At 47.3% G+C, this 21783-nt stretch overlaps 1 protein-coding gene across 2 annotated transcripts in view; it reads right to left on the bottom strand.

Annotated features, from left to right (window-relative positions):
• Positions 1–245: 245 nt before the first annotated feature.
• APCDD1 (APC down-regulated 1) overlaps positions 246–21783 on the bottom strand; it is a 34052-nt gene continuing 12514 nt past the window's right edge. Inside the window, exons 3-6 of one of the 2 annotated variants that reach the window (XM_032293395.1) lie at positions 19399–19582; positions 15977–16508; positions 3129–3450; positions 246–1347 (exon numbers count right to left, since the gene is read on the bottom strand). In XM_032293395.1, coding sequence (XP_032149286.1) covers positions 899–1347; positions 3129–3450; positions 15977–16508; positions 19399–19582 — 1487 coding nt within the window. In that variant the 3' untranslated portion in view covers positions 246–898. The remainder of the gene's footprint in view (positions 1348–3128; positions 3451–15976; positions 16509–19398; positions 19583–21783) is intronic. The other variant, XM_032293394.1, reaches the window with a different exon arrangement.

Here is a 21783-nt window from a genome sequence, read left to right as displayed (position 1 = left end):
GAGTCAGGGCTCAGGTCCCCTAGGAAGAGGAAACTGCAATGATCAGGCACCTTCTCTATCATTGGTGTGGCATGTACCACGCTGCAGCCACCCGTTTCACTGCTCCTGTGTAACAGGATTGCTGTTGCTGTTTTCCCAATAGCCCTGTCTAGTGAGAGGGCTAGGAAGCCGCATGCCTCCTGCAACCACCGGAAGCCAACAAGTGACTCTCCTCTCTCAACAACTAAGACCATGGATGTAAAAACAGGTTAAATTACTTTGAAACTTTAATTACAGATGCTTTTCCACACATTTCTGAAACAAAAGCTTTGATTCTCCCTTTTTTTGCATAAAGGCTGTGAAGGTGGGTTAGCCAGACAGTATATGTTTTCATATATGCATATCTACACCTGTGTGTCTCTTCTTTATTAATAAAAGGTGTCTTGATCACAGTCCCAAACCAATTCTGCTTTGGATTCCAGCATATATAACTCAGAAAGTAAAACAATTTCAAAGGAAGTCAGGCTGTGACCACAGGAAAATGGCATGAACAGTTGTAGCTTGATAGTTGTTTCTTCTAAGTTCAACTCAGAAATATAATAATAATTAAGAGAAAAAAATAAGAGGCCCCAGCTTTCATCCCTGCTACCAAACACGCTCGTCCAAAACCCTCGGCTGCCTTAAAGTGCAATTACTGTTGTGAAGTTGCTCAGGCCAGGGATCAGGCTGGATGGAGTTCAAAGCAGAAACATCAAACACTCCTTGCTGTTCATGACTCAGGGGCTGGGAGGGAGAGGAGAAAAAGGACAGTTCTCCAGCATTCAAGTGCATCAAAAGAATAAATGTCTTTTATTTCAGTAAAGAAAATCTGTCCATAGTAAGGAATCCTGGTTTGGAAAAATATAACTTTCTAAAACTTCTATCTGCGGATGTTCCAGTGCAGCAGAGTGACAAGGCAGGCGAGTGCAGTCAGCAGCAGGGGCTGTATGTGCCTCCCACGGGCCCGGCCATACAGGCGGCTTCCACTGTCTTCTGCGAGGTCCTCTGCCCTCAGCGAAGAGGAGGCGCACTGGACCAAGGGCATCTGGTAGGACGTGGCTCTCTTCTCTGGCCTGTCTGGGCTGGACCCGTCACTGGGCCTCTGGCCATTGAACAGCAGATAGCGCCCCCGGGCATCCTGCTCCATTTTGAAGATCTCGTACTCCGTGTGAGGTAGTTTGATTCCCAGGGCCACGCAGCCATTGGTGTGGGTCACATCCTGCTGGATGCCCACCTGCCAGGAGCCCTCGGCCCCGCACTCATTCCCATTGAAGACGTTGAGCAGTGAGGCTGTGGCCGCATCCATGGGGGTGACCTTCATGTGATTCACTGCAGATGAGAGAAGAGAATTCCATGACTCCAGGGAGTAGCTGCAGGATGCAGAAACCCACCCAGCACACACTGGCCACAGTCTAACTAGACACAGCTTTTTTTCCCAAAAACAATCCCACCTTCAGACCCACCCATCTGGCTGCAGCAGTCATTAAAGCAGTGTCGGGTGGGAAGAGTTCAACCTGTTGATGTGAGTGGCAGTCACACCAATAGATAGGCTGCAGGTGTGGCCACACAACACAGACCATCTGGTTCAGAAACGCTGGGCCCAAGCTCTAGCTGGGAGTGCTGGCAGGCAAGAAATAAAACTACAGCTGGGCGTGCTCCTAAGGAGTTTTATTTGGTGATGCTAACGATGCTAACTCCTTGAGATTGAAACAAATATTCAACAAAGGCTGGAATTTTGCTTTTATCAAAGGCTTTTGGGATTCTAAAAGTCTGGGTGTCAAACACCTATCCCAGTTGGCATTCTCACACATTCCTACGGGCCCATACATTAGGCATCTAAAATAAGTTAGGCTGCAAGCAAGAGAAATATGAGTGAATAAATTAAATACAAATCCCAGCTCTTGTGGAGAATTGCTTTGAATGTCCCCCAGGGGGCCACTTCCGGGTATAACACGATGAGCTTTGGGGTAGAGTCAAGTAAAGATCGCTTGCTCTCAGTTAAGTTTCTCAAAGGGCCTGGATTCCTGGAGCAAACCCTGCTACCTAAAAGGGGGGCTAATGTCTTCCAGGACTTTCTGGGTTAACAGAAACATTTTATAGTAATGGAACTGAACTTGGAATTTTATCCCAGAGGAGTCACCTGGGATCGAGGCTATTCCCCTTTAACTGGCATAATAGAACTGATACCATTTTACAAAGATGCTCAAACTTAAAGAAAAAAGCAACCTTCTAAAATAGGAACCACAAGCTCTGCTTTGTTTTTGGCAGCCTGGTGCAGCTCCTCCCTCCCCTCCTTGTTTAATGATCAGGACACAGCCTGAACCTTCCCACAGATGCTCCCACCTCCAAGCAGGTGACAGCCTCTCAATTACACGACAAGCTCAGGGTAAGAAAGGACAGCTCCAAGTACCTGAGGTGTCACTAACACCTCTTTATTGCCCACTCAAGAAATCACTATGGCAGGCAAGCAAACGCAGTGTTACAGAGGGGCAGCATGGAATCGCCAGAGTTGTGTATAAAAAACGTCAAGTGCAGACTTGAGATTTCTTTTTTTGTTTTTTAGAGACAGGGTCTTCCTCTGCTGCCCAGGCTGGAGTACAGTGGCAAGATCACATCTCACTGCAGCCTCAACTTCCTGGGCTCAAGTGATCCTCTCAGCTCAGCCTCCAGAGTACCTGGGACTACAGGCACATGCCACCACACCCGGCTAACTTATTTTTTATAGAATCAGGGCCTCACTGTGTTGCCCAGGCTGGTTTCAAACGTCTGGCCGCACGAGATCCTCCTGCCTTGGTTTTCCAAAGTATTGGGATTACAGGCATGAGCCTCGGACCTGGCCAGAGATTTCATTCCCAGGAACATCCTCCCTGGGCTGGCAACTTCCCACATGCAGCGCAGCGGCGTGGACGCCTCCTGCATTCAGGCCTGCCAGTGGAGGCTGTCCACCTGATCCATTTTGAGCAGGTAGAAACTAAGAGCACGGTGAGAAGGACTGAGGCAGAAATGACTCCCTAGTAACTCAGGAAGAAAAGAGGTCTCTTCCCTCATCTCTGCCTCTGCAAAAAATGTCACAGGGCTGTCTATCGGCTGATCTGGGGTGGGAATCCTACCTTTGAAAACAAACTCCGTGCCTCCCATGACCCTGGAGGACAGGACACCGTGGCTGTAGCGGCCCCGGGCGTAGATGGAGAAGGTGGGGTGCTTGCACACCGGGTCTGAGTAGTGGTAGTAGTGGCCCTCCCAGGTGTTGTTGTTGTCGTGGAAGATGAAGTGGCGGGTGAGGAAGAGGACTTCGGGGCGCACCTCGCAGCGCTGGCTCACCCACTCCCCGTGCAGACCAATGGTCAGGTCCGCCTTCGGGGGCAGGATGGGAGGGTGGTGCTCGTCTGACCGATAGATGATCCGACAGGCAATGCAGGCATGGTCGTGGTTCTAAAGCCAAGAAACAAACACACTCCAGAGGGCTCTGTCTTCCCAAGGGAGCAATGCACACGTGCTTCCAGCAGTGGGTCTCACCAGGTACCAGGTGACCATCACTGACAACCTCAACACCAAGAACCAACTGGAGTCATGCTCCAGGGCACAGACAGAGGCGAGAGTGACGCGTGCCTGTGTGCACACGGGCACCCACAAGTGCACACGTGTTTGCCTGACAGTACAGACCTACACAAACATTTCAGATGTGATGTGGACTCTTTAGAATCCTATTAAGTCTTCAGACCACATACACTGGACACTTGATTTCAAAAAGAAATGATGGTAGCACCTCATACCCATTAAGATGGCTACTATCAAAAAATCACAAGTTGGCGAGGATGCGAAGAAATTGGCACACTTAAACGCAGCTAGTGAGAATGCAAAATGGTGCAGCCACTGTGGAAAACAGTAAGGCACTTCCTCAAAAAAAGAAAAAAGAAAAGAAAGAAACAGAGAATTACCCTATGACTCAGCAATCTTACTTCTGGGTATTCACCCAAAAGAGTTGAAAGCAGGGACTTGAATAGGTATTTGCACACCTATGTTCACATCAGGGTTATTTACAATAACCAAAAGGTAGAATCAACCCAAGTGTTCACTGATGGATAAACGGATCAACAAAACGTGATCTATCCATATGATGAAATACCCTTCAGCCTCAGAAAGGCAGGAAGTTCTGACACCCGCTATGACAGGAATGAAACTTGGGGACATCATGCTAAGTAAAATAAACCAGACACAAAAGGACACTGTAGGATGTCACTTATATGAGGCTCCTAGAGTGATCAAATTCACAGAAACAGAAAGTGGAATGCTGGTGGCAGGGACTGGAGGAGCGGGGAATGAGGAGTGGTTTAATGGGTGCAGAGGTTCAGTCTGGGCAGATGAAAAAGTGCTGGAGGTGGATGATGGTGATGGTTGCACAATAATGTGAGTGTCCTCAGTGCCACAGAATTGCTCACTTAAAACTGGTTAAACTACACATTTTACATTATGTGTATTTTACCACAATTAAAATGTATTTTAATTTTGAAAAGGAGACACAAAGGAAGAAAAAGGGGCCAGCGCTCCACTGGCTGTGGATGAAAGTGAGTTGTGTAGGAAGGGAGGGGCCCTTAGAAGAGGGAATGGAGCAGGAGGCCACAGAGCAGTAAGCACACCTGCACGCTGCCCTCTCTCTGGGTTTGCCCGCCTCCAGGTTTGGAAGCACACATGAGAGATGCTGGAAGTCAGGGCACAGGGTGCTTCAACGCAGTGCCCGTGCCTTGCTGTCTGACCAAGTTCTCCACACACCTCTGAGCCTGGGCTGCCTCCTCCTGCACCTGGGTCATCCCTCTGCTATTCTCCTGCTACATGGGGGGTGGGGAGTGCAAAGCTGGAGGGCTAACAGAATGCTGACCACTGGCAGCATGTGCTGATCGGATCAGGCTGTGGTGGGGAGGTAGAAGTGGGTATGTCAGTGTTCCAGGGCCACCCCAGCCCTGCGCTCCCATGCCATCGGCTCGTGGCCTCACATCTGCCCTGCGGCCAACGCTGAGGGGTGCCCACTGACCAGGCAGGCACACTCTTCTTCTCTAGCATTTGTTTCCTAAAGTTGCAGATCTCAATCACTAGGGTCTTTGGGTTTACAGCCCTCACTCAACATGTGATTTTGTTGTGGTTGTTGTTTGATTTCTCAGAGAGGGCGGGAGGAGCCGTGGGCTTCCCAGCTGCAGTGCAGCCACTCTCTTCTGAGACGGCTGTGCTCGCTAACTTGCGCTCCTGCAGTGTGCATTAGATGGTCATAGAATTGCACTCGTGTGAATGTTTCCTTTGCTAACATGGTTTGTGGCTTGTAGACGATGGGATCAAATGGCCGCAACATTGAGACGAAAGCCAAGTCCTGGGCATCCCCAGGCTCTGCTGGCAGTCGTTGGCCTGCGGTTTCCTACAGAGGGCTCTGGGGTACACAGAGAAATTGCCTGCAACCTGTGCTCAGCAGTGAGCTGCCCGCTGCAGGCTACCAGAGAAACAGAGAGAAGAGCTTCTGGATGAGGCCCATTAGGCTGGTGATTAATTACAGCAGGGAAAGATGGCTCTGGCCAGGTTCTGGGGTCTGAGGTCAGCCCTGGCCGCTGGTGATTTGGGGCAAGTTATTTATTTCTCTTGATTTCAACTTCCTCATTTATATAATGGGGATTGTTATACTTATTTGCATAACTGCTGCAAGGAATGAACAGTAGATTAAGGAGGTTCCCACTCAATGCACCCAATTGGTGTATTAAATTAAGATTAAATAAAGGCCTATCTGCCACCCTATGTGCCATTATCTTTCAAATGCACCTTAAGGTGAAGAAAATACAAACTGAGTTAAAGGAAAGCATCACTGACTACGGTAGCTTTGCCCTTATGTTTCCTTAGTCAACTACTATGGGGTAAAGGTTTCAGATTTTTCACCCTCAATAAGCGTTCTGATATTCAAAACCCAGGGTGGAAAGTTAATATGACATACTGTGCCCAGCCCAGGGATCCTGCCTAAGTGCTGGAATTATCACCATTGAAACTGGGCCTGCGGTCCTGGTGTGGGACCAGCGACACTCACTCTGACACTGGCCCGGAACCTGGATGTAAATCACGAAAGCATCACAGTCCGGAGGGTGGTGTTCTCCTGTGGTGCCTGTTAACAAAGACACAGGCTGTGCAGGAACCAGCCCCGGGCCCAGCACCACCATGGTGAGCCAGCACATGTGAAATAAGAGAGGTCACCTGGAGCACTCCTTCCATCAGGGTAAGAAGCTCGGGGCCAGATCTCCCTCAATCAGCCAGGAGGAGCTGTGCACTCCTCTCACTTGCAGCTCAACACTGGTGGCCAGCTGCCCCCTCTGCCTAAGCAGGCCCCCAAAGCCTAGCTGGTGGCCCCGCTTCCCTATACCAACCTCAACCTCCACCTCCCCTCTGCACCATTCCCCATAACTTGGTTTGCCAACTGTAATCTGGGAATTTTAAAACATCAATTGTGACGCCTTCATTTCTGGTCATTCTAGGGAACAGAGTCTCAATCCCTGAAAAGATTTTATTCCTCAAACACCAGGATCAATTTAGGAAGAGCTCAGAGAGCTTGTAAGTTGGGGGTGGGAGAGAGAAAGAAAATAAGGGATGTTAGTTCTTGCAAGAGATGTGTCTGGGACATTGTCAAGGGCCAACTGCTCTTTGACTCAGACAAGGAAAAGGTTTGGGGGAGGGGAGGGGACTGCTGTCACCTGAGCTGTTCCAGAATGGGTGTTTGCACAGTGCTTTCCTTTAGGAATAATGAGGCCGGAGTCCTGAGATGAGGACCCAGTGGGAATTGGTCACTTCAGGAGAATGATGGTCCTGGGCTGAAGTGTCGCTGTTCCATAGCAGAGAAAAGCAGGCCAGGCAGGTGGCCTGAGAATTTAGGTTGGGTGCAGGGAGTACGAGGAACCTGGCTCTTAGGTATTGGTCTTGCCAAATCCCTAAACTAAATGCTTTCTTTTATTGCAGTAAAAAAAAATATATATATATATATATATATATATATATATATATATATATACATGAGACATGGAATTTGCCATCTTAGCCATTTTTAAGTATATTCACACTGCAGTGTGGCCACCCCTGGAACCTATTTGTCTTCCCCAGCTGAAAATCTACACCCACTAAACACTAACATCCCATTCTCCCTTCTGCCCCTGGAAACCCCCATTCTCCTTTGTCTCTGTGGATTTGACTAATCTAGGTGCCTCATATGAGGGGAATCATTACTATTTGTCCTTTTGTAGCTGGCTTATCTCACTTAGCATAAGATCCTCAAGTTTTATCGATGTTGTAAAATGTGTCAGAATTTACCTCCTTTTAAAGATGAATGATATTCTATCGTATGTATATTTCGCAGTTTTAGCTACAGTTGAATAAGGAGACATCTCTGTATTGTTAACAAATTTTAAAGTATCATTTATGCTCCTAATTGTCATAATCTTTGGCTTGAATAAAACTTAAGAGCCCTACAGGCACAACTACAGAGAAGGAGAAATTAAAGCCTGTATATTGTATTGGTTCTAAAGTTTATCTTTTCTAAGATGCTTTTTGGAAACAGTATCCTTCCAAGATAGATACATGTAAAGAGAATCACATGTGCAGTTTTTAAACATGATGAGTGATTGGTATTGTGGAATATCATTTGCTATGTAAAATTATTCCTTCTTTTTTTAGGATCCATGTTCCAAGACCCGACACTCATTTGAGAAGTGTCCTCTCCCAGGCTCACCAACTTGGTTTCCACGGCATCCCGTTTCCCTGAATCTTAGAAAGGGCTATTTAAAGCCAGAGTTTCTGTACACAGAATATTTGAAGGTTAAAGCAGAGGAACCAGAAAGTGTTTCCTTGTTGCTATTCTTTACACACACTATAAAAAGCTTTCATCAGAAAGAGGAAGGGAGAAAAAAGATCCCTATGCAAGTAATCTCTGGAAAAAAAAATCAAGCTTATTCTAAAAAGAAAAAAACTTATACTTTATAAGTGAGCAATGTTCTAGGCAGAGTGGGGTTCTGCATGCTCTGCGCTGATTCCTGCCCAGCTCTGGGTAACAAGTTAAATAACTACAGCTTGCATTCACAGGACATTTGAGCCTGGGGGTTCAAGTACAGCATCTCCTTGGGCTTTACAACCTCCCAGGAGACCAAGGGTACGTTGGACAGATGAGGCAACTAAGGCTCCTGGAGAGAAAAAGTCAGATGACTTTACAAACCCAAAGTGGAACCAGGATGGAAATTTGGACCATCTTAAGACTTGCTGAGTGCCACCTCCTGGCCGGAGCTGCCTCTCAGGCTGCAGAGAACAGACGTTTCCCCAGCAAGGACTCCAGCCCAGGAAAAGGTCTTCTCCGGCTGATGACTGATGGGGATTCTCCAGGCTTTCTCTATTCCCTGCCAATATTTATTTCTGGAGAGGTGGTTCACCAGCAACATTTGCTGACAGTATCCACTTGTTTTCGCCATCTTCCCAGAATGGAAGAAATTACTTAATGTGATCTTGTTGTGAACAGACTAACTAAGGAAGCAGGCTGCATGAAACATAAGTCTTCAAAAGCAGTGTTCCTTGAGGTAAAAGTTTTGTTCAAGGAAGGAGGAAAAATGGGAGTAGATGATGGAAACTTCCTTTCCTAGGGTTTTGTTCCCTGAATATTTATCACAAAGAAATCTGCTGTGGCCAATGGCCCACATTGAAAGCTTTCTTTGTAACTGCAATGTGCTGAATGTTTGATTAAATTTCTGCTGTAGATAACCCTGCAGATACATCCTTCTGGGGTCTTCTCCATTACGAATTCTTTGAGACCAAGACTAAGTGTTCTCTCTTTGTCACATTTCCCATGACATCCAGGAGAGAGCTGCATAGGGCTCTCCGCGAACAGACGAATGGAGAGAAAGTTGGCGTTGGATATGTAAAGAGTTAAATGGAGTAGCTAGCATTCATCACAAATGATGGGCGCCCACCTGCCAGGTGGGAGGGAACTCGGGGTGCTTTTCAGATCTGGGATTATAGGAGCTTGTGAACTCAGGCTCATTTTGATCACCTTTTACAGGGAGCATGATGATGCCATTTTTAGAAGGAAGTGGTGAAGAGCTGTGACAATAGGTACAGACTGCCCAGGCAGGCTTGCTTTCTATCCCACTGCAATAGACTGAATGTTTGTGTCCTCTCAAAATCCATGTTCAAATCCTTACTGTCAATGTAAGGACATTAGGAGGTGGATTCTGTGGCGGGTGACTAGGTCATGAGGGTGCAGCCCTTAAGAAGGGGATTAGAGCCCTTATAAAAGAGGCCCGAGAGTTTTCCACCTGTCTTGCTGACACATGAGGATACAAGGAGAGGTCAGCAGTCTGTAACCTGAGAGAGAGCCCTGAACAGGATTCCAGCCTCCCACCATGCTGGTGCCTTGATCTTGGCCCCCCATCCTCCAGAACTGTGAGAAATGAATGGTTGTCCCCAGTCCATGCTGCTGCTTTGCTATGGCAGCCTGGATGGACCAAGGCACCTGCCACTCAGGACCCACTCCCCACAGGCTACAGCAGCTCCTCAGTGTACCGCATCATCCTGGCCAGGATACTGACACCTCTGTGAGGCCAGGAGGACTCAGAGATCCTCAGGGAGACTGCCCAGCACCCCACCCCCCAAGCCTGCTACTGCCATCCAGGAAGGGGCCTGGGCCAGGAAAGCAAGGAGAAGGGTAGAAACCAGGCTGCTAATTCCTGTGTCTGTAGTTGACTACGGAAGCAGGGCAGAGTAAAACTCAACCAAACACTTCCACGTCCTGGAATTCAGCAGGGGCAACTGATGGGTCCTCAGGAGCAACATCAGCCTTCTGGAAATGGGCTTCCAAAGCAGCTTAGAATCTGAGAAGAGAGCTCACAAAGGCCTTTTCTGTTTTAGTTAACATTAGTATCACAAAAATGACCATTCGCCTCTACCTTTCCTATACATACACATGACTACTGACCCAAGTGATGGAGAAAAAGGACCCTAAGAAGATGGTTCTTTAAGAGAAATGACTTTAAGAATGGTTTCTGAGAAGAATTTTTATTTATTTTTACATGCTTCTTTCTCCTACTCCTATGCATTTTGATTCATTTATAATTAAAGTAGATTTATTAAATCTGCTGTAAATCCAGTGGGCACCCCTGGATGGCCCATCCTCTTCCTTTCTCCCCTCAGGCCTCAGCGAACACTCCCTGCAGCATACTTTTTAAATGGCCACTTTCCTGCTTTTGCAGGCTTCCCTGTGTCCTCTCAGCTTTCTTGCCTTTTAAGGGATAAAATGTTTACAACTTGCATTGTCCCTGACAACAAATATTTCCTGGTGGCCTAACTCCTTAAATAAAGTAACCTTGCATGCCTGTTTATCTGCTGAAATACTCTGGAGTCAAGAAATACAACGAGTTGTTTCTGCAATAAAAGTGTGTATCAGCAGCCTTGTAGCCCAGCAACTGTCTGACACTGCACACCTCGGCCCAGATAAAATGTCCACAAAAGCAACCTCTTCAGGGTCAAGACCCGCTCAACTGACCCCTGTTACCAGCTTCGTTTTTTCATAGAACTGAGCAATATTTGCTGCCTTATAGGAAACACCTGGCTCCAGCAAGCAGTCCGTTTTCTTCTAGGGTCCTCCTCATAAGACTAGTTCTTGAAACTGTTTTAGGTCATGACTTCTTGAACTCCTGGTCATTCACCACCTCCTCCATTTCTCGTCACCTCTGCAAATCACACCAGCAGAAAGAGAAGTGGCATGGAATTCTTCCAAAAGCACCTGGCTCCTTCTATACCTGAGCGACCCGGGTGCCCACCTACCCAGGAGTCAACGCCAAGCACATGTTCAGGGAGACATCCCTCCATGCCGGCTCCTGAAGCTGGGCTGAAAAGTCCAGGGCCCAAGGCCACTCGACTCAACATCCTCACGTTGTCACTGATATCAGGAAGCTGCACAGGTCACACATCCTCTAAAAAGCCTCTGAGAGGCAAGCTACCTCAAATACATATGCTGGCTCACAGCCTAGCGGCTCCCAAAGAATTTGAGAGCGAAAGCGCAGCACGTTCTTCTTCTGCAGTGCTCAGGTGCTCCCAAAGCCTGATGCTTTTCTTCCTCCCGTGTGTAGCTCCCCTGCTGTACATGTGCTGGGATCGAATATTTCAGATACACGGCCTGGGGAAGGCTGTCTAGTTTTCAGACAGCCCCTTTGATTTACAATCCTGTGGTTAAATCAGTGCAGGATTTTGGAGAAAGACCAATTCCATTTGCTTATGAGTCTGATCCCAAGGTTCTGGCATCTCTCACGACCCTGGCAATCATTTGCTTTTAATTACCGTTTGATTCCATCCCTGAAAGCATGAGCCTGGCTGTTACCCCACAAGTGCACGGTTCTGAAGAATCTCAGCAGAGGGTTATGGCTGCTCTGATGCTAAATTCGGTTCAGGCAAAGCATCTTTCAGGGTTATTTTAGGCTGTCTTGACTTTTGTATAATGAAGAGTAGCCACTTCTATCCTGAAAGAACCCTCCCTGCACACCTGAATCTCTTCAAACATCACTTATTTGCCAAAGGATTCTGGACCTCACAGCAAAGCTGCATAAAGCTTAGAAAAACAAGTTGACTTAAAGTTTGTATTTTTACATGGTGTCCTGTTTCTAGAGGGGCTGAGACTCATGGTTTGAAACTCAATTTAGCATTTAAACTAATTTTCAGCCCGGTCTCTATGGACCAGCAATTAGGGAAGGAAAGGAGGAGTTTCCAGCCTCTCCTGCGCAGGCGTGTGCGGTCTTTGAAGATGCTCCCCCCGCCCTTTTTCCTGTCTCTGCCGGGCGGCCACAGACGGGCCAGACGACCTGCTGCTGCTGGGCCCGTGTGGGTACACAGCGCCTGGGCTTTGTGGTGCCGGGTCTGGAAAGGTACCAATGACTGAGTCCATTTTATGCCTTCTCGGAGCTGTCCTGGGGAAGGATCTGAAAACTTCCTGAAGACTCCGCTGCACACTGCAGGCCAAGAGGTACAAGGCGAGAGACAACAACAGAAGAATGGGCCCTTTCAGCTCCCAGAGCCACTCGGCCTTCCACTGACCCCCAGCCATGTTGCGGGGCCGCCAGGCCGGCTTGGAAAGCCTGGGTCCTCCTCCCAGCTGGGCTGCCACCTGCATCTGTGGCCACAGCATTCCTCTGGGCCTGAGAGTGTTTGCCGGCTTTTGTTTGTTGTTGTTTTTTTAATCTAAATTTTCCGTGATGACTGGGCTTAGAAGATCACAGGACAAAATGCAAGAGGTACCAAAAGTGAAGTCTGTGTCCGACCAACAGCTCTGTCTCTTCCTCTGAGGCAGTCATTAATTTCCTCTAGAAATATCTGATTCCTCTGCAAAGAGTCCATCTTCTTCTCCTTTCATTATCAGTTTTATGTACAAGGTATCATATTGTTCATGCTGTTTTGTAACTTCCTTTTTTCCCTACTTAACAATATGTCTCAGGTAATATCTAAGGTCCTAGAGCTCTTTCCACTCTTAATTTTCTGTCATCAAGGAATCAGGCCTACATTAAAGAGTCTACTTCTTAAGAATCTGGATAAATGTTCCCACAACTGCCTTAGCAGAGCAGGGAGGAGAAAATGGGAGGAAGTGTTTTATGATTAGGCATCATGAAACACTTTGATGTTCCCTGGTCATTGTTATTCTCATTCCTCTCGGAGCCATTGGCCCAGAAGGACGGCTTACTCTAGGTTAGAAGAGATGGAGCTTTGCAGAGACGCCCTAACCCGACGCCCACAGGATTCTGCACATTAACCCTATCGATTCTTATATTTTAGCCATTTTCTAAAAAAGGAAAACAAAGTCTCCAATAGGTCAGATAACTACCAATCCCACACAGCTGATAACAGCAGATCTGGCTTTCAGGACTGGCTACCGTTTCTGAAGTCCACACACTTGCCAATGTGTCCAGAAGGTGTTAAATTCTAAAAAGGTCAGCTTTACAATTGCCATCTGTAATTCCCATGCCAATATTTAATAATTTTCACTTTTGGGGCATTTTCCCTCCAGAAACCACAGACAGGTCTGGTGAGGGACAGTGACAGGAATGAAGTTTCCCCTCCTGGACTAGGGGAGAGAGAATACCCTGGGTACCAGCCTTAGCAATGCTGACTGGGCTTTCAGACTCCATCCGCGGAGCTACATCCACGAAGTGCACAGGAGAGTTGAGGGTAGAGAGACAGGTAAGAAAATAAACGTGGTTATGGTTAATTTTTCTCCCAGTGCTAAAAACAGCAAAAGAGATCAAAGCCCACTCAGGTACATGAAGGTGAGGAAAAGGAACTGGAACCTGAGTGGGTGCAAAGGACCTGCCCAAGGTCAGGTTCAGAGCCTACAGCCCGGCCGACGCCGGCCCAGCAGGTTCCCTGGCCACACCTGCTTCCTCACTCACATCTCGCACTCAAGGCTCCCCGCGTTTTGGTGTTTTACGGCTCCCTGGTGTCTCTGTTGGAGGGTGGGCAGGCTCTGCCTACTCAGCAGACCTTCACAAAGGTCCTGGGGGAATAAGGGGTTGCAGGGATGCTCCTGGCTAACCCCAGGTTTCTGGGTTATCTGCAGGCCATTTTTATTTATGACATTCACACTTTCCTCCTGTTACCTGAAATCATTTGAAAGATGGCGGCCAGGTGCAGTGGCTCATGCCTGTAATCCCAGCACTTTGGGAGGCAGAGGCACGCAGATCATGTGAGGTCAGGAGTTCAAGACCAGCCTGGCCAACGTGGTGAAACCCCACCTCTACTGAAAATACAAAAAGTAGCTGGGCATGGTGGTGGGCGCTGTAGTCCCAGCTACTTGGGACACTGAGGCAGGAGAATAGCTTGAACTCAACAGGCAGAAGTTGCAGTGAGCCAAGACTGCACCACTGCACTACAGCCTGGGCAACAAGAGTGAAACTCCATCTCAAAACAAAAACAAAAAACAAAACAAAAAACTCAGAAAGATGGCTAGACTATACTCAGAGGGAGCCAAAGGTAGGTATGAAGCCCCTTCTCCTGCTACTATCTCAAAACAAGGGGACTTGGCTTCGATAAAACAAGAGAAATGCTACGCTACGGTGCGGGGTGCCACCTCTGGGCAGTGCTGCCAACCAGAGAGGTCCTAAAATGCAATTCGAAGCCCATTATTCCTACCCGTTTTTCCAAGACACCCGATCAAGTCTGACCGAGAAAGCACACCCCAGTCCAGCTATCACCCTATGAGAAGTTTCTCCTCCTGATACTTATGCTGGGGAATCGACATGTTGAAGGGGCAGAGCTTTGGGCTCCTTCCCCTGTGGCCCTTTCTAGGAAAACCTCTGGGGCCCCCAACAGCAGCAGCAATGCAGCTGGCATCAGAGGCTGCCCTCCCTCTCTACCCTAACTCATGTTGCCCTCTTGAGTGCACTGGAAACTTACAAGGCAGAATGAAATGAGCCTAGCTCCTGATCTGTGTCAGAACAAACTCGCAGTGGCACCCTGAGCCGGTGGGAGCACAGGGCTTAGGCACATGGGGTGAGTACTGGGCTTAGGCATATGGGGTGAGCACAGGGCTTAGGCACATGGGGTGAGTACAGGGCTTAGGCATATGGGGTGAGCACAGGGCTTAGGCACATGGGGTGAGTACAGGGCTTCCTCTCGCACACGGGGACACAGCCCTGACAAGACGCATCCAGAGGAAGCAGCCTCCACCAAGCGGACTTCCTCAGCAGCTGTTTCATAATTTTATTAAGAGCCACTTGCATTTCACAAGCTCAAGATAACATAGATTAAAAAAGATAACATAGAGCAGACTTTGGCAGAGGAAGATTGTGGTACCTCTATTGGTTATGAGTAGTCTTGGAGGACTAATAAGAAAAAAGATTTTTTGAAAAATGAAGAAACCACCAAACAAAATTTAAGGAGGGCTCCACAGTTACAGAGCCACCGTGCTCAAGAGTGTTCCACAAAGCCAGGGGGGATGGCCAGGGAGATGCTCCGCAGATACCTGCCCACTGCCCGCCTGCAGCAGGCCCGCATCTGCACATTCGCACTGAGCCCTGGGCAGAAGCCCATGCCCCTCCAGCATGGGAGTCCACAGGCTCTGCAGGGAGATGGTGGAGGTGATCGAGTTACACATGGACATGTGCTCTAAGCTTGTGGGAAGGAAATGCCTTGTGAATTCCAAATATAATTACTAGAATATCATTCAAGGAAAAGACATTATAAGGTTTAATTGTTTCCTGCCCTCCTTGGTCCCTCTTCTGATCATGGTGACTTTACATTTTCCTTAGTGAAATGGAAAGAATGCGGGGTATGGAGAAAGGAACTTTGGGCTCACGGTCCAGCAGGAAAACTCAGTAGCCATGTGGCCTGGTCAAGAGCCGTAAAGCCTGGGACCTCAGTAGCCTGTTCTGCCTAAGAGGGTCGGGACTCACCAGGGTGTCCCTGAGGAGTGGAAGCAGTGACTCTGGTGGAAGGTCTCTGTGGAGTCCAACATCCCCACGCAAATCCCAGTCACCTCCCCTTTCTGTCCCTCCCCGCCTCCTCTGGGGCCCAGGTTGCTATTGTTTAGTATCTTTTCTAGGTGTGGTTATAACATCACCACATTTCCTTCACTTTCCTCTTGGAATCACTGAAGACATTCCTGGGATGGGAGAGCTGAAAGGAGCCTTAGAAATTTTTCTGGAACCATCATTCCACACCACCACCCACTTCAACAGGAGAACTGAGACTCTGAGTCACAGAGCAAGTTGGTGGCAGACCCAGGTCTCCTGACTGGCTACAGCCCCCTAGCCCCAGCCTTCCATGTCTCCTCCCACCTTGCAGCAGCCCCACCTTGGCCTGACCCACCATGATGCAGAATCCCCCCTTTCACAGGTGCCCTGGAGCCTCCATGGCAAGCCTTTAAGAAGGATCACCCACTTTACTCAATAAAGAGGAGAACACAGAGCTCTGAGGGTACCTTGGCATTCTGCAGTGGGGGCTGGTAACTGGACGGCCGGTAGAACATCCTCTGGGTGGCATCGGTGTGAATATCGCCAAGGAAGAGCTCCTCGACCAGATGGTCGAGGTTGTGGTGAAGGTACTGCTTCTCCACCCGGATGAGCTGAAGCTCATGCATGGCAAAGTTCACGGCCGTGGTGCACTCACAGCCATTCTCCTCCCGCCAGAGGTCGTAGGCCACATCCTGCACCCAGGGGCCCCCATCTTCGAGGAAACCTGGGCACGTGCGGTTCACCTGCTGGCCCAGCTTCTCGGCTACCACCTCTGTGTGGCAGATCACCTGGATGTTGTGCAACTGGTAGTCAGCTTCCGTGCCCCCTCGGATGATCCAGGAGGCCTGGCGGAGGCGGATCTTGCCCCGAATGATGAGAGTATAGGTGGGATTTGTGCACCGATTGCTGCCATAATAAAACTGGTAGGCCTTGAAGGTGTTATTGTGGTAGAATCTGTAGGACCTTGTGATGAACTCTGGGCCTGACCTTACTTCACAGCTGGGAAAGAAGGGGGGAAGGAGAGACCTTTGTAAGCCCAAAGGTATGGGAAAGAGATTCATTATAGTATTAAGAAATACAGAAATAATAATAAAATGCTGATGATGGCCCAGACACTGTCGTCAGCCCTTTATAGATACCAACTCATTGACTCCTCACCACAGCCTAGGAATTAGATCTTATTATCACCCACATTTTACAGGTGGGGAAACTGAGGCATGAGGTTAGGGAACATACGCAAGAGCACATGACCAGCAAGTATCACAGCCAGTCCATGAATCCAGGCAGCCTGGCTCTGGTGCTGTGCTCCTAGTCACTCTGCCTCAGCCAGCCTTCTACTCGCTTCACGAGCAGGCCAGGAAGGCAAACACCTTTTGCCCTCACCTCCACCTGTGAGCCTCCCTTATGCAGACATTTCTTTCTGGATAAAGAGGACGAGTGTTGTGGTGGCCTATAAAAGAAGTTCCCTTACCCTAATTCAAAAACAGCTGACTTCCTGAACACTTTTATTTTATGGACCTTGGCTACAATAGGCAGATGCAAAATGTCTGTCATCATGAGACACAATCTAGTCACCCAGCAGCAAATGAAAACTCATCCTTTTGTCCATTCAAAATTAATTTTCTTTCTAGTAGAAAAGTAAAGGAGCAATTAACTAAAAGCAAAGCTGGCACAACAGAAATAAGGGCTCCTTTTGTTTGTGATGGTTGCCAATGTGGCCTTAGATGAATGCTAGGTTTCTGAGCCAGAAGCACTAAGACAGACTCTACGGAGCATAACAGCAGTGGGATGGAATTGAGGAATTTCACACACAGCTCTGATTGTCATCTATTCACATATACCAGCTGAGGCTGCAACGGGGGGCACGGGGAGGTACTTAAAGCCCTGGGCAAGTAACCTGGACTTCGCCTTTTGTTAGATCCTAGTCTCAGTTACACCATGACTTTCAGCTCATCAGTTCTGGCCTTCCCACTCCGCTGTCATCTATGATGCTAACACAGATTCTGGTTTGAACTGACAAAGCAATGCTAAATCAAGCAGTCAGGCTAAAATGCCAAACACAAGTAGTTTTCAAAATTGCTAACATTTTAATTTATTTGTTGATGGATTGGTGAAAGATAAGCATTATTTAGAAGGGGGTACCGTTGTTATGTAAAGTTTAACAACTGATGTCGAGTAACATCCTATGGACATAAGGCACACGGCAGTACTTGAGGTATCTGTAATCTTAGGAAAAGGAGAGAGAAAATACCCCAGATTTCTCCCTCAAGGAAAGAGAAGTTTAGTGTAAGCAGTGATTCACGTTAGATGAGGTTTAGAAAAGAAGATCCCTTATGTTTAATTTTTTAATCCAAGCATCAACAGTCTGTTGATTCTGCCTGCCACGTACAGTGGATCTCAGGCCAGTCACTTTTCAACTGCCCCTGCAGCTCCTCTTACCCAAGCCTCCATCCTCTCTAACCAGAACAGTTGCAAAGGTCTTTTAGCTGCTTACCCCCAAATCACTTTTTCTCCCATCCACTTGCCAAACATCAGCCAGAATGCCCTTTCATAAAATTGAATCAAGTTTTAAGCATGGCCCCTACTGAGGGCCTGCAATGACTTTTCAGTTCTCTTAGGTTTCAGTTCCCTCTGGTCTGCAAGATGCCTTAGAGCTGGCCCACCCTCCCCAGCAGTCTCATCTGAGGCTGTCTGCTCTGGTTTACTGCATCCCAGCAGCAGGGATCGCAGCCAGCCAGTCCTCCAATCTAGCCAGCCTCTTGTTCACTCTGCATCTAGCTGGGCCTCTGGCTCTTCCCACAGTCTTTGCACAGCCAACGATGTCACAGCTCTGGTGGACTTTCTGAACTCCACCTTGATTTTAAAATGGGGACCCCGGTATTCTCTTTTAGCACCTGCTGTCTCCCCCACCCCTCCACTTCCATAGTATTTCTTGTGTACTTATAAAACCCCTGAAGATAGGGACCAGGTCTGTTTTGTTCACTGCTATATACACACAACTTAAAACAGTGCTTGGCACACAATAGGTACTCAATAAATATTTGTTGAATAAAATGATATTTTTAAAGTATGTAACATTAAGGTTGTTTATGAAAATTGTTTGTCGTGGTTATTTTCAGAGACCTCATTTTTATGAAATAAAATTCTGGGTCTTCATCATCTTATACAATTTCTTTTTTTCTCTTCTCCATATTCATCTGATCCCTCCCGAAGGAACTTAGAGGCTGTTATCCATATCCCAGGAACAGTGCATAGGGAGAAGTGATCAGATCCCACAGTTAGTCTTGTTAATTCTCAGCAGTTTAATGGGTAGAGGAAAAAAAATTGCAGATCTGCCTCTAGGCTATTTTTAAAAGCTCTAATGGAAGATAAGCCAGCGCTCAAACTGGAATAAATCTCAGCTTCCCAGCATGGAAAAGAATCCAAGAACTGCACCCTGGCTAGTAGAGGTAGCTTTTAACTTACTCTTAGAACCCTGAGGCCATATATTAAATTACCAGAATATGGCTAGAATATTTAGACTACACGGAGCTTGCAAGTCATGTTTCAGGGTTGGTGAAATGCAGACTCTTAATTTCACTTGCTAATGGTTTCTTTTCATACACAAGTGGTCCCATAGAGTTCAGTAAACAAGGATCTATTCACTTACACTGTGTGGTTAACAAGGATACAATATAATCTCTGCTTTAGCATAAGATTTCTACAGTACTTAGCTCTTTTTCTTAACCAACCATGATTTCAAAGAGTGGGTTGGTTCTTCATTAGAACTTAGACAACACCTAAATCATTGTAAATGATATAAAGTCTCTATGCATCTGAAAACCCATAAGGAGGGTCTTCCATGGTGGTGTGCTTTCTGGCCTCTTTCAGACCCCACCTGTCTTCTTACCCTGTGGAGACCCAGTGGCCCTCGATTGTAGGTGGCATCTGCACTGTGATCCTTGCACCATTGTGGAGATGTTTGAGCATGTGATGGCACTGCGACTCCTTGAAAGCCCTCCATGCACTTTTCTCTAAGGACCTAGGGTGGGACCTGCTGTCTGGATGAAGGAGGGCAGAACCCTCTCCCAGCCCTGCAAAAAAAAAAAAGTAGAAAGTTAGCCAAAAGAACTAGCAGCAGACATGCATCAGGCCAAACAATCGCCTCTGCAGCAGGGAGTGGCTAAAGGTGGGAAATGATTGTTTATTCTACAAGGTGTCATGACAGCGCACGCTCTCATATAGGAGGCACACTCCAAAGTGGCAAGTGTCATTGTAGATCAATTCCCTGGTGAGAAAACTGAGGTCCTTGAAGATTATCAACATAACTTGCTTGAGGTCACTTAGCTAGTTCCTGGCAAAGCCAGAGATCAAATTCATGCATCTATGAAGCAGCAATGAAGGCTGTGCATCTAAGGAGTGTTTGTGCAGGGTAGCCAAGGGAATGTGACCAACACTGTAGGAGAGAGAAATGAACATGTTCTGGAGCCACCAAAGCAGAGGAGGTGGGGAGAGGTGACAGCAGTGTGATCAGTAAGGGTGAATTTACACAATGACAGATTTAGGTAAGGAAAGGAAAGAGCAAAGAAATCAGCCTTAATGAAAATGCAGCCCTGGCAGTGATGAAAGGATAAGGCCCAGGGGACTCAGATGATTCCCAGCTTGGATCTGCTTGCTGGCTTGGCTCCATCTGCTCACACCAAGCCATGCATTTTCTGGTTCTCTGTCTTCAAGGGGACACCCTCTAAAGGGCAGCTCACCGTGAGCCTTGTACCCTCCTACAATAGGGACATGGTGTGACATTTCCCCCCAATTATCTTCCAAGTTCAGCCCCTCACCCCTAGAAGGACAGAAACAAGCTAAACATACAATATAGGGTTTTAAATTAAGAAAAATGGCAAGAAGATTGCATATGTTTATTTCCCAGGGGTAAAGAAATACTAGCAGCAAGCTTATCTTCAGAACAAGTCATGCAGGTTGGCCACAAGCTACCCATGCAAAACTCCACCAGTCTAATGTTCAGAATAAAGCAATTAAAACTAATGGAGTTATCATCTGAAAGCCACACAGTCTCCTCTGAGATTCACTCCTGAAGTGATTAACAAACCAACAGGCATTTACAGCAGACCTACTATGTATTTAGCCCTGTGTTAGGAAAAAAGACACTAGGTTAGACAACTTTACAAACTGTTTTGAATATGCAAAATAAATAAAATGTACCTGTCAGAATGCTACTGGTGAGGAGGCAATTCTGTTTTTTAATCAACACATGAGTACCCTCATAAAGAACGCATGGTTTCTGAGAGATCATTTGAAAACAAAAAGTTAGATTCAGAATACAGTGACTTACAGCAATGTGATGAAAATCTGCCTGGATAAACTGCAGGATGATAACACTCAGGTATCTGTAAGACATTCAGATATTTACCATCGTGTGGCCAAAACATACAAAACACTGAACTAGTTTTTGCTATGAAGTCTTGGTGTTGAGAAGACCTTAGTTTCCGTGTCTGAACTCCCAGATTATCCCTCTAAGTAGAATTCTGGCTTTGGGATGGAAGGACAGCTTCTGATTGTTCTTACACATTTTACATGCAATGAATGTCAGTGAGACAAAGATACCTGTGGCTATTACTCAACTAAATGGAAACTGTAGAAAGAGATTCTATGCACAAGAGGATGGTGCCATGTTCAAATTAAAGGCAACCTCACTCAGCCCTGTTTAGCCAAGTCCCTTGATTCTGGTCTGAGCTAAAACGAAGCCAACTCTGAACATGAGAACTCTGCCTAGTGTTGTTATTACTGATGGTCATGGTTATTAAGCAAGGGCCTCCTTTCCTGAGACCTTGAGTTCCATCAAGGGAAGGTGTCTCCACTAGATGGGAACTCCTGGGTATTCCCTCCCTGTCTCTCATTCTGTCCTCCCCAGGTGAAACCACATGAATTATGGAGATGGGAGCAAGTGTGCTTGACTCAGTCATTTTTCTCTTTGCAAAACTAGCCTATTTACATAGTACATGCATTTTGATCAGCCGCTCCCCTCAGGGAATGAGAACCATGCCCCTTTTGTTGTTCATGTGTGGCGCTAGGCCAGGTGGGAAGTCTGAAACATTCGGGGGGAAGTATGAGCACTCTGTCATGGGCACCCATCTACGCTGAGTCTTCTGATTGAGTATTTATCACTATGCTAATGTTTTAATCTCCGTGTGTCTCACCCTCGTGTTGAACACTGCCTTAGTTCTGAACCAGAACAGGGGAGAGGGGACTGCTCACTGGACCTCCGCCAGCCTCAACA

Source organism: Sapajus apella, unplaced genomic scaffold (assembly GCF_009761245.1).
Source record: "Sapajus apella isolate SASKATOON/1434 unplaced genomic scaffold, GSC_monkey_1.0 scaffold29, whole genome shotgun sequence".
NCBI lineage: Eukaryota > Metazoa > Chordata > Mammalia > Primates > Cebidae > Sapajus > Sapajus apella.
This window is presented reverse-complemented; position numbering and strand designations above follow the sequence as displayed.